The sequence below is a fragment of the Nyctibius grandis genome, chromosome 5 (genome assembly GCF_013368605.1).
Source record: "Nyctibius grandis isolate bNycGra1 chromosome 5, bNycGra1.pri, whole genome shotgun sequence".
Lineage (NCBI taxonomy): Eukaryota > Metazoa > Chordata > Aves > Nyctibiiformes > Nyctibiidae > Nyctibius > Nyctibius grandis.
In genome coordinates, this window is record NC_090662.1 from 36,083,172 (window position 1) to 36,096,802 (window position 13,631).

Below are 13,631 nucleotides of genomic sequence, written 5' to 3' on the forward strand. Positions count from 1 at the left end.
GTGCTTAATTCACAGGCTTGCACTCCCTGGCTGCAGTTCTGATTTCAAGAGTGGAAATTCTGCTGATGCTGCTCTCAGGAAAGTGGGTCCACTCTCCCAGGCTGGACCAGAAAGCTTTGTAGCCATAGAGGAATGTAGCTTGTGTACTGTAAGTTGCTGTAACTTTTGGACTAGTTCCTGTTCTCTTCTTATCTTTGGATCTCCACAGGTTTCCTTGTTCCTCAAGGAGCTGCATGCACTTCTAGCGGCAGCATATGTCAGCCAATATACTTTATCTTGATTGCAAATAACACTAGAGATACTATTTTTCTACTGTCTAACTAGTAAAATTATCAGAACTGAAGCAGGCATGTCATACATAAAAGAAAGTGTTTGTAAAGTCCATGTTAGTACTTCATTTTGTGACACCAGTTTAACTGTTTATTATTTCTTCTTTCCCTGTAGGTCACTGATATGATGCTTCAGGACAAACCCTACCCAGACTGGGGAAAGTCTGCCAGAGCCTTCTGGAAGAAAGGAAACATTAGGATCATTTTATTCTGGTAGGAAAATAGTAAAATCAAATTATTGTAAATGAACCTTTTACAGAACATCCAAAAATATATCTTCTAATTGTCTGTGGCGGTAAGAAATACGAATGGAATATATGGTTGGAAAAAAAGTAAACTTGGTCTAACAAAAAATTAAACATTACAAAAGCTGTACATGAGTGAACAATTCCTAATCAAAATTGTTGGTGTAAAAATATAATTTTAAAATTTATTTATACAGTTTCTTTTATTATATCTTTGATGCTGTTTATAACAGAGTTGCAAATTTTTTGCTATATGTGATAATATTTAGATGTCCCATTGTCAGTCCTTGCAATTAAGGTAAGTAGGTGTGTGAGTGTTCTTTTGTGACCTTGAAATTAATTATATCAGTTCTTTGAATTAACACATGAATGACATTTCAAATGGTAAATCAGCCTCAGATTACTAAGAAAAGTATTTAAAAATCAATGAGAAAAGTTTTGAGGGGTATGCCTTTATTTGACGCCAAATGTAGCCTCTTCCAGGTAAACTGTTACTGTTAAAACAGAAAACAAATTGTGGCACGAAAAATGGAAGATGGAAAATGTATAGTCTAAGAGGCAGTGTGCAGGCCTTATAGCTGAAGATAAAAGAAACTGCAAAGGTGCTTTCAACTACACCAGAAGCAGAAGACCTCATGAAAATATCAGCAGACCTGCTGTTTTTAAAGAGTACATTTAGAAGGAATTGTTACAGAGAAGCTGAAAGATTTATTTATATGCTACAGAAAGTGCAATGTAATATCTACACTTCTAAAGCAGCAAAAATGAGATATTATATTAAATTGAGGCAATTAAAGGAAATAATAAGAGAAATCTGAAGACTAAAAAGAAAGCAGAATCAGATGGCGGACCGGCTGCAAACAAGGTTTAGAAGGAACTGAAGGGGCTGAGCTGATGCACATTTTACTAGCACTTAATTGCTTATTGAAAAACTGAATGTTAAAATTTGGCTATTGTTTTGGTTTTGTTGCTTTTTTCAACAAACTAGAATTATCTTACTGGCTTGTAAGCCTGAGTTCAGTATTAGCTAAACGGATTGAATACATTGTCAATAATAGAATTATGAACAAAACTCTGGATTAAATTTTGCTAAAAGAAGCCAGGGTAGCTTTGCTGAAAGAAAACCTTCTCTGATCTGTTAGAACTCTTTGAACATGTCATCAAAATAATGGATGAGGGAGAAATGCTTGATCTAATTTATTTGGGCTTTCAAAAGGCTTTTGACAAAGTTCTTTACTGAAGGCAATTAAGAAAACTAGTGAGCTCCATGGAGTGTGCTGAACATTTAGGAATCATCTCAAAATGTGCAATGAAAGGTATAGATAAAATAATAATTTTCTGCTACATTGATAAGACAGGGGAGTCCCATTATTTAATGTTAGAAGTAGTATTCATTATTTGTATACTTCATATATATTAGTGACATGACAGAATTTAAAGATAAAGTGAATAATTTGACAAATGCTAACATGGAAGGGGGATCGTAGAAAGCTAGGTGAAAAAAATAACATGATTGAAAAGTTTGAGTTATGGAGGGAGGCGGGGGGGCTCAAACAGCTCCTTGTCATCATTGCGGGATGTGCAGAAGAAGATTCTGTCTCAGTGTGCCGAGGTGGGCAAAAAGGTAAAGCAGATGAATAAAAAATTGCTCAGACAGGTACCAAGTGGGCTAGCAAAGATTACAGTGTCATTTGGTTAAGTCAGCGAAAAGCTCAGTCTAGAACATCATTGATTTTTTTTGCCCTTGTCTGAAGAATAGCCTTGTCTGAAAGACTGGAAAGGAGATTAGTTAAGGAGTCGAGAAAAAACTTAATTGCACAAAAAGACTGGAAGAATGGAAAGAAGGGTTAAAAGCAAGGTGACATGATAGGGAGATTTCAAATTTACATGCCAGACAGGGAGAACAATAAAACACTATTAAAAGCACTTAGATATTGTCACAAGATATGTTTTGACTTCTTGCAATCTGAAATGTTATAAATCCATATTTTCTTTCAAATAATAGTCACATTAACAAATCCTACCAAAAATTTAAAATGGAGATAAAGTAAAAAATGATAGTTCTTTTCATGCATGATTCTCATACTAAAGAGTATGCTTAATGGGAATTTCAGAACCTAAAGGGTGACATAAATGCTTTTATTTTTAGCTTTAAGCAGTGAAATAAAGTAGCCCTGGGCAACAGTCTTCATTCTGTAGAGGCATTATTTAGATAGTACACTTTAGGCATCAGTAAATGTAGACTTTTTTTTTCAGTAATAAGTCAGAAAAATAGCGGGGGAAGTTAAAGTATTGATAATGTGGAGCATGATGATGTGGGCTATTTGTATTTCATTTATTGTTGCTTAAGCAGTGTGATGTGAGAAGCCTCATTTCCGAAATGTCCTAAATGAAGCATCCTCAATAGTATGTCCTACACAGATACTGCTATGCCAAAATCCATTTATTCAGGACGTTTCCTAGTGGCACACCTGTTTAGCAGAGATAGTGTAATACAGTGCACTGTATTTTAATTACTGCAAATACAGATATGTGATGCATGGTTTAAAGTGGTTGATGAAATGAAAATTTTAGATACACACTGGACTTGTTTTTCTGTTAATGTCATTTTTATTTTCAGATTTACTTTGTAAAATTAGAAAACGTCTATAAACGTACCAAAGACAGATGGATTGTCATGGAGATAAAGGCACTATCCACTTGTTTATAACAGTTGATCATGTGACTGCTTCGTATTTCCTATTTGAAAATGTTTTCAGCTCTCAATGCAACTAATTAGCAAACATTTTCATTTAGCTTATCATCTCCTGTTTTAGATCATTCCCTGGAAACATTGTCAGCAACTGGTTGTTGGTTGCTCCTGAGGATTCTGCCTGCCTTTTGAATGTCTTCACAATATAATTCTTCCACAAGCAGCTCAGCTAGCTCAAAAATGTCCATTTGCTATTAGCCTTTGTCTAGCCCATCAATAAGGGTTTCATTGAAGTGCCTTCTACTTTTTTTACAGTGAGGGTTTATCTTTTTTTTACAAAAAACGTCTCCATTTTGGCTATTTCCAGCTTTACTCATGGCTAATTTCACCATCCAGAGGCACCTTTGTGTAATAACACTGCTACCGTCTGTGTTATATGGCACAGGAATACAATGCAAATACAAACACACTTTCTTACAGAGTTAAGAAAGTGTATCATCAAGATGGCTTTTAGAAAGCAATAAAGAATCTGGGACCTTGGTGGAATTACTGGGATGGTGCAGATGTGTTTGTGGGTTATGCAAGAAAGATACCCACAGGGAGGGAAATAATCCGCACCATCTGATAGTCAGATGAGGCTGTGGTAGAGACAACTGTCTCCAGTGCTCTGTGGTTACTGTTGATATTGCAAAGTTGCAAGCATGAATTGAAACAGGCTGATTTATATTTTTTGGATATGTTGATAATTTCGCTCTTTTAGGAGAGACAAATTATATATGACATGAGAGAATTGGCATTTGAAAGGAGTAACAAGAATAAAAGGATGTTAAACTAAGCCAAATGAAGATCTTGGACAAGACTGATGACAAGCCAATAGCAGTAGCTAGTTGTAAGTTAAATATCACAGAATCACAGAATCACAGAATGTTAGGGATTGGAAGGGACCTCGAAAGATCATCTAGTCCAATCCCCCTGCCGGAGCAGGATTGCCTAGACCATATCACACAGGAACACGTCCAGGCGGGTTTTGAATGTCTCCAGAGAAGGAGACTCCACAACCTCTCTGGGCAGCCTGTTCCAGTGTTCAGTCACCCTCACCGTAAAGAAGTTTTTCCTCATATTTATGTGGAACCTCCTGTGTTCCAGCTTGCACCCATTGCTCCTTGTCCTGTCAAGGGATGTCACTGAGAAGAGCCTGGCTCCATCCTCATGACACTTGCCCTTTACATATTTATAAACATTAATGAGGTCACCCCTCAGTCTCCTCTTCTCTAAGCTAAAGAGACCCAGCTCCCTCAGCCTCTCCTCATAAGGGAGATGTTCCACTCCCTTAATCATCTTCGTGGCTCTGCGCTGGACTCTCTCTAGCAGTTCCCTGTCCTTCTTGAACTGAGGGGCCCAGAACTGGACACAATACTCCAGATGCGGCCTCACCAGGGCAGAGTAGAGGGGGAGGAGAACCTCTCTCGACCTGCTAACCACACCCCTTCTAATACACTCCAGGATGCCATTGGCCTTCTTGGCCACAAGGGCACACTGCTGGCTCCTGGTCATCCTGCTGTCCACTAGGACCCCCAGGTCCCTTTCCCCTACACTGCTCTCCAACAGGTCTGTCCCCAACTTGTACTGGTACATGGGGTTGTTCTTGCCCAGATGCAGGACTCTACACTTGCCCTTGTTATATTTCATTAAATTTCTCCCAGCCCAACTCTCCAGCCTGTCCAGGTCTCTCTGAATGGGTGCGCAGCCTTCCATTGTGTCAGCCACTCCTCCCAGTTTTGTGTCATCAGCGAACTTGCTGACAGTGCACTCTATTCCCTCATCCAAGTCATTAATGAATATATTGAATAGTGCTGATCCCAGTACCGACCCTTGAGGACAGTATAGAACAGTAGTTATTTTTAATGTTGGATATGAGGGGAAGCAGAAAGGAAAGTACAATGTGAGAAGACTGATTGTTTTGCAAATAATTTTTTATTCCTCTGGAACACAGGATAAGTCCAACCTACACTCAAAGTCTTTTTATAAGGATTTTTTTATAAGGAAACCACTTTTTAAGACAGAGGAGAGACAAATGAATACATTAAGAATGGAAGAGAATAATGTTAAAAGAGTTCATGAAAAATTACTTAAAACTAATTTAGTAAATAGCTATGGGGTGTCTGCTTTTAGAGTATTTATAGTATTTTTCCAAGTGAAAAAATCTGCACAATATCAAGCTTTCCAGAGGGTACACCGAGGTTTGCTGAGAGCATTACGCTCTTACACATCTGCACAGGAGCGAGCCCTCACAAGCAGCACATACAGGTGGCACACTAATGCTCAGGTTGTACGGTCACTGCCCATGTTAACATACAGGTCTCTGCCACCAAGGCCTGTGGTTAACCTCTGCCTAGTTTGTGCCTGAAATCACTATCTCCTCATTACAATGTCTTCTGCAGAGGCCCACCACATCCTGTGAAGAATCAAGCATAGTAGTTAGGATAAAATCACCAGGACATCTCTGGGCTGTGCGTGTGGTTTGGTTAAGAGGCAAGACCCGAATACTCTCTCTTGACAAACTGTTCCAACATTAATTGTCCTCAAAACTTTCCTAACAGAGGATGGGGGGATTATAATGAGCAAGACATAAAGAGTTCTTCATGTGAACTTTTGGCTATAGGGAAAAAATGAATATCAAGAAAAAGAAAAGAGTTTACTGGAAGAGAGGAAAAGAGCTGCTGAGGTCTGTTTAACCAGGGAAAGGAAAATTGATATTCAAAGGTAGATTGTCAAATAGGGTAGTGTAGAGATAACAGTGGATTTTGCAACTAGATATTGATTGCAGCAAGGTGACAGAATAATATATACAAGCAGAATGTTCGAATATGCAAGTAGCAGACTGGAATCCATTTCTCTGGTGTCCCTGGCTAGACATTCATTGTACATGTACACAGTGATCAGTTTTCATTGGTGCAATACTGTGTCTTTGACACAGGACTCTTGTCTGAAATAATACAAAGGACATACCAACATGCAGAAGAAATAAAGTAATACAGTGAATTGCAAATTTGAGATTCCCTGTGTTTGCTGTATTTGACTTTGTAAACTAAATAATGTTATTTTAGTATGTATTTCCATAAACTCTCTCTAGCTTTCTTTAATAAAAACCCAAAACTACACATGCTCAGAAATGTATGTTATTAATCACAGTACTTTGATTCAGCAAGTTAGTAATATAGGTTTAAAAGCTTTCAATCAAATTAATTGTTCAGAATTGCTACAGGGTACTAATTCATATACATATGTTACATTTATAGAGGATATGTTAAACATGAGTTTGTGTAGGATTCTTAATTGGACAATATTTTTTAATCTTGCAAATAGAGGAAACTTCTTATGACATAGATAGCCACGTCTCCCCCACTTCTTATTCCCAAGAAATAAAGCATAATTTCTTTAAGTGATTTTCTGTTATGCACCTATTTGAGTGTTTGTTTTGATAAGTTAGATTTCTGTATTCTATGCTTTTACAGTCAAGACGATAAATGCACACTGGACAATTAAGTTCTCGTATATGTGAATGCAGTTCATACATTTGTTTCGAAAGACAGCATCTTAAAACATCCATTCTTTTCATTATAGGCTGCACTGAAAAAAACCTAAATAGACATTATAGCTTTGTCAGCCTAAATTATACAGTAACCCAAACAAACAAACCTTTCATTAGGTTTGAGTAAAGGTTTTTGTGATGCAATCCCACGAATGCAACTGCATGAAACAACAAAATAATTATATCTATAATATACATGCATATAGATACACATACATTATTCTGTCCCTATTTTGGAGGGTTTTAAGTTCATCTTTTCATTCTTTCATATTTAAGTAATTTATCTTGTGATAAGATACCGACTACTGAACTGAAACCTGGAATCATCTAGAAGGTGATGCAGATTTCCTGTAAATAGTATAAATAATATAAATAGTATAAATAGTGTAAAAGAACATAAAAATATTTGACAATATAGTATTGCTCCCAATAAATCTTTTATTCTTATGCTATAGCCAAAGTGAATAACTTCAATTTGGATAAGCAAGACAATAAATAAATTCCTTACTATTTCCTTTTTGTCTCAATACAAAACATTCACTAAAGTCCTCCATAGAGGATTTATATTGGTAATCTGACTACTAATCTGGGCAGACATTGTTAAATATATTCTGAGAAAACTGTCCATGAATAATAGTTGATACATTTAGTCTGTCAGTCAAGAAGTATGATTACCATTTGTCAAGAGATGACTAAAATGTTTTTGATAGCATTTTTTTAATTTCTGTGCTGGGTATTATTGGTAAACTGTGCTGTAAGACTACAGTTGATTAACATGAAAAAATGTTGAAAATAAATCATAGTAATCCAGACCATTGGACTTTCTTTCATAAAAATGGTAGTTAAGGTTTCTACCTGTTTTTAGCTTTCATTTAACCATCCAATACTATATTATCTGAAAATATTGTATTATCTGAAAATATTGTATTATCTAAAATATTCATACACAAGTTTTTTGTTCAAACCTAAATTTGTTCCTGTACTAACTCACTGGTTCATGTCCTAAGCAATACTTTCCCATTTTGACAACAAAGTGCTTTTACAGTATCTAGTATGGAAAAGTAACAGTGGTCAAGACTCACCAGAATGGTTCGAGTTTGACAACCACATGAGTCAGACCCATTTTTGGGACCTCGTTCTCTGATGCCTTCCCCCCACTCCCCAGTGCATGAAGACCACAGTGTCAGTAATTCAGGGTTGTCCCATCAATCTACTCTCCCCGGTGAGCCCTTGTTTTCAGCTGGAAGCGTTACTCAGTCCTCCTCTAAGATATTCCTGTCTCCCCACTGATTTCCAGTACAAGCAGTCACTCCAATCCCTGTCAGAATACGTCTGTCCTTTTCCTTCTTCCTTTCCTCCCTCCTTCCAACACAGCTATAGCCCAAAACAGTACCAGTTTGTGCAGAAGCAAGATGGAAAGGGCAAGGCAGACCTGGGACTCTAAGCCAGCTGTGGGGTGGTTGGCTTCCAAGGTAGCATTCACTGCTCTAACTTCATGGCCTGTCTCAATCTTTCCCTGGCTTTTCTAGGAAAAGCCAAGGACATAGGAGCATCTTGGGAAATACAGTCAGTCCACAGGCCACCTATGTGGTCACATGGAGCATGTTATTCATGGACTAGTAATGCACTGCATGAGAGGTAGATGCTTTGCATGACGTTACTTAGACATGAGCAGAGAGGATGTATCCATATGTGAGGGAATGCATGTGAAAGTCTTCCATCTGTCTCACCTATCAAGGAAGAAATTCATATCTTGCCTATGCCAGTCTGTATTTGGAAAAGCTGTATCATGCATTTCCCCCACTCTATTTGTAATAGAAAGAATGGTGAGACAAATCATTCCTCACCTCACTTTGCTTCTCAGACGGAAAGATGTTTGAGGGACACAAAATCAAGCTTAGGGAGCTTTGAGATCTCAGATTAAAAAAAAATACTATAATTGTGAGATCACTTTAGCATGAAGATTAGGTTTGTTATTTGTCTTGTTCAAGTTACGTGAAGTGGTCTCATCCTATTTATTTTTTTCTGATGGAGACTCCTACAGATCAAACAAAACCATATGATGTTTCTTACTTGTATTTGCATGAATAAGAGAAGGGTTGGCAGAAAGGGAGAGTGAGTGTAGCATGGCAGCTTTCCTCTCATATGAAGTAGGACACGTGCGGGCACATCCATGTCCACACATGCAACCCCGCACTCGAGACAGCAATAGAGGTGAGGGAGGGAGCTCCTAACACCCCTGCACAAACACCGTTCCCCTGCTAAGTTCTAGTATGGAAGCATTTCATGTCCGGGGGGGTAAAAAAAAGATTCATAGAGCAATCTGGCTGAAAGCTAGTCATATTGAAGAGAGAAAAGGACCATCCATTAGCTACAGTGGGGTTCAGGACTAGGGCGACAGACTTGAGTTTCAGCTTTGATTTGGCTTTAAATTCTTTGAACTGCTGTAGTATATATGTATTTTGTAACATATTTTTTCAATTCCTCAGCCTGTTTAAGCTTTTTGAGTTATATTTGGTATCTACTTGCAATTCAATAGCTGATAGCCTGTTAGAAAAAGAGACTGTTTTTATTCCGACATAATTGCTAGATCCCTAAGTATAGCCCTTGTAATTGGATGGATATGGCAACCCATTTTCACCTCTTTTTAAAAGTATGCTGTATTCTATCCCTGTTAGTGAACAAGAGGTATATCACAAACAGTTACTAAAAATATTTATCCAATGTGTAGCTTTAATAAAATTTCTTAAAGTGCAGAGTCTGCAATGTTTCAGTAATAATGGTCCTTCCAAATGAAAATGCTTTCACAAAATCACATTCTATGCCAAAAACTGAAAAGCTCTAATTCTTAGACAAAGATTTTCCTTAGTATGTTTCAAAAGTTCTTTTCTTTGAAATAGGCAGATGCAGTCCTCGGTTCAGGCACAGGGCCACTGTAGAAGGGATGTTTCAGAAAGTCCTTTTAGCACCTTCTCTTCACTTTCCACAGAGTTTTTGCTGAGTAGGAGACACCTCTGCCTCCACTCAGACCCTGTGGAAGATTTTTCGGGAGAAGAGCAGAATCACTGATGTGACTGCTTGTTCTGTCAGTGCCCTCTTTCTGCTTAAGTGCTTTCCTTTCCTTCCTCTTCCACAGTATAAATCCGTTTCTTATTCGCAAAACCATCTTTTTCTATCTTTAGCATTCACAGCTAGCCTAGGCCTCATTCTAGGTCCACTCTAAAAGTAGGATGAGTATAGCTGTCAGATAATATGCATTATATGATCATGTAGGCAGAAAAAGATGCTGAAAGTTAAATTATAACAATATATAATCGGATAATTGTGACAGCCACCCCAAGACAGACGTTCCAAGTATTGCAATTAGATCAGCATGCACACTGTGGACTATTATTCATGCAGCAGAAGGATACATTTCAGATTATCAAGGTAGAAATTCACTGTCTTGCATCCTTGCTTCAGTGCGCAGAGGCCTGGAAAAATCTCAGCCTAAAATATGGACATTTCTACTTCTTTGGGGAAGCTTTAAAGAATCCATCACACAAAGACGTGCTGTATGGAGAAAATGCAGCCTCAGCCAGTGCTTTTGTGCAAGATGTGCACTCTGAAAGACCACAGAGTTCAATGGAAATCAGAAAATTAGTGCTTCAGCTGCTCATGCGCACAGACAGAGTTCATAGACTTTGTCATGGCTGGGTTCCAAAAATCAATTCAGTTTTGTAAAATAAATGTGATTATTAAAGCAATTAAATTATTTCCCTTCCTGGAACGCTGGAGTTCTTTCTAAAAATTGTATTTCTCTGTAATGGCATGTTTAAATTTGTGCCTTAGAATTTGCTAATGTACTTAGCTGAACTCCTGACTCATCATCTTTTTCATATACCCATATTTCCTGTAAATATTGAGTATTTACACATTCTGGACTGGAAAGCCCATAGGAATACACAAAAATACAAACTTTTTTTTATCATGGCAAAGACTGCAAGAAGTGCTGATCATATCAAGTGTTCTTTGGCTTTCAGATCCACCTCAAGAAGCCATTCTGAAATTGATTTGTGCCCAGTGAAAATCAGTTTGGCAACTATCTGGTTTTGGGGCCTGTGGATTTCATGTGTAACTGCAAGCAGTAACACAATGAAACTGTTCCACTGACGTTAATGGGATTGTTTAACAGTGGGGACTGAGAACTCTCTCCCTGGGGACACTTTGGATGAGTTCTAAGTCTTCCACTGGTTTCAAGAGCATATAGCAGTTGTCATCCATTGACCACCTGATTAAAAAAGTTTTATTCCTCTTGATTTCCTGATAATCCTTGATGACATGACTTATGCTGTGTCTTGGACATCAAAAGAATTTTGCAAATAGAATTTGGCAAAATTCTGTCTACCTTATCATCCTGTTCTTCTGGTGCAAACAGGCAAACAAAAGTCCATAGACTAACAATGATTCCAGTGAAATCACAGCTTGAGATGCAATGTGTTGCACAGGATTAGAATGTGGCTGTACTGACACTGAGTTACTTTCTAATTGGTAATGCTTTAAAAGAAGTAAAAAATGAGCTTGTTGCATCCAAATTCAGTTATTTAGGGCTAACAGAAAAATGATGAGACTGTCTTTTGCAAAGAGTGGACTTGAAGGTGGAGCAGGACATTATTATTTAAATGGTGCCAGACTTCATCCCCTATCCCATTCTGTCTCCTTCAGATTCTTATACTCCATGGCCACTATCAGAATGGAGCCATTTCAATAAAAATGAAAACTTAATTAAAACTAATGTTTCAGTATGTGCTTAACACAACTATAAATATGAATGTACATATGATTAATTAGTCCTTGTATAAAACCTCCGTTTAGATGTAAAGAGCATTTCTTTTGTTTCTTACTTGCTTTTCTACTTTAAAAAATCAGTAGCATTGTAAAATTAAAAGAATTTGCTGACAGCTATCTTAATCAAGACATTCAACTTTACAATATCTTTTTTTAGGCTGGATAACATAATGAGAATATTGTGGTTATATTTTTACTTCAAATAGTTGCATGTTGTCTGTCTGTAATTGTGACAGGAGGAAAAGCAACACCTAAAACAACGCGTAGATTAAATTGTCAATAAAAGCACAACAAAAAGTTGTTAACAAAAGGGCTGCAGGGCTTTTGGCTTCATAATGTATGTTTTGATACTTTAGCATCTTTTCTGGATTTTTTTTTTAACAACACAAAAAAAACATGTTAGCAGTTAAGTCCTTACCATAACAGATACCAGTTAAGTTTCAGACCATGCATATTTGAGGTACTTTGTCTAGCAGGAAATTATCCTGATGAACATAAGGAATTTGTCACACTGACTAATCAAAGACAAGACCTTCTGTAAACAGTGTGTAAACAAACATACTATTAATACATCACTAAACATTTTCCATCTTTTCTGGTTCTTTACCTACTGAAAGGAATGATCTTTTCCTTGAAAAAACACCTTGACAACAGTTTACTGTTGTTTGTTTTGTATTACTGATTGTGTTGGTACATTGGTGAGCACAGTGCTGCTCCTCATGCAGACAAAGAGTAAATCTTTTTGGATTTCAATGGAAAGGACATCAGCCCTTCCTGTCTGTGATGGCTGAAGGTATAAGGCAAAGCCACTGAAAACAGTTGGAAAAAAATCTATTCAGCCTTGAGAAAAGACCATATTTTTGGAGGTTTTGTCCCTCGTACTCTAGTTTGCTGCTTCCCCATTTCTTTTTTACACAGCCTACCAGAATCCACTAGTTCTGCCATGGAGTAATTCGAATTTAATTTCATTAAGTAAAGAATATCTTACAATTGGGAAGGTAACGGGCAAAGGCCAAGAAATTGTCAAAATATTACATTAAAATGGAGGAGGTTTTCATTTCAGTTTCATGACTTGCTATGGCAGTTTTAGTTTATTCAGTAACATGCTGAAAATAAAAAGAAGAAGGTATTTCTTATTTTAAAGATACTACATACAGCTTTCTCCCACTGCTGAACAAATGTTCTTTTTGAGATTGTGTGACTATGTTAGCTCCAGTGCAAGCTCCTGGGCCTTTCTGCTTTTTCATGCATTGGGGAACTGCATGATGTGTAAAATGTGCAAGATGTTTTTTTCTTTTATCTTTTCTTTCTTGTTCTGGTTGGTTAGTTACTTTTCATTTAAATGGGTTGGGTTTAATTTTTATGTGAATTTATACATAATTGTTGGAACTTTAAATAATGAAGTGCCCTAAGGTGTCTCTACTATAAACTGAAAGAAATAATACATTTAAAACTTTTAGTAAATTAATTTCCTCTAAACAACCACTCATGGCCATTGTTTCAAAACAAACAGCTATTAAAAATGCTCTCACTTGGGCCCTCCATTGTACTGGCATTGTGCAGCCCAAGTGCAAGTGAACTCCCTGCCCCAGGGAGGTTACTGTCTGAAATTCCAGTTTTAAAAAGAAACATGGCAGAGATGTGCTAAATCCTTCATCTCCAAATGCATATTTGCTGCTCACAAAAGTAGCGTGTCAGTAAAAAAATGGCCCTTGACACATGCTAAGCTTTCAGTTATTTGCATGCTTTGACCTGACCTCATTTAGTGAAATATTCAAGGCCAATTGACACAGGAGGCATAGGTCTTGCGCAAGGAAACAGAGTGAGGCATGTTTTCAATGACAGTAAACAAGCTGGAAATATCTTATTTGACTTTTAAATGATATATTGAGTTGAAAGAGCTGGAATTTAGGTGGGAAACAATCATCTTTAAATTGAATAAATTT

General features: G+C 37.2%; 1 protein-coding gene across 6 annotated transcripts in view; it reads left to right on the forward strand.

Moving 5' to 3' along the window:
- The window catches only part of TMEM117 (transmembrane protein 117), a 241,659-nt gene that overhangs the window by 150,021 nt on the left and 78,007 nt on the right, over window positions 1-13,631 (forward strand). For all 6 annotated transcript variants that reach the window (XM_068400916.1, XM_068400914.1, XM_068400913.1 and 3 more), the window contains one exon: window positions 445-542. In XM_068400916.1, coding sequence (XP_068257017.1) covers window positions 445-542 — 98 coding nt within the window. The remainder of the gene's footprint in view (window positions 1-444; window positions 543-13,631) is intronic.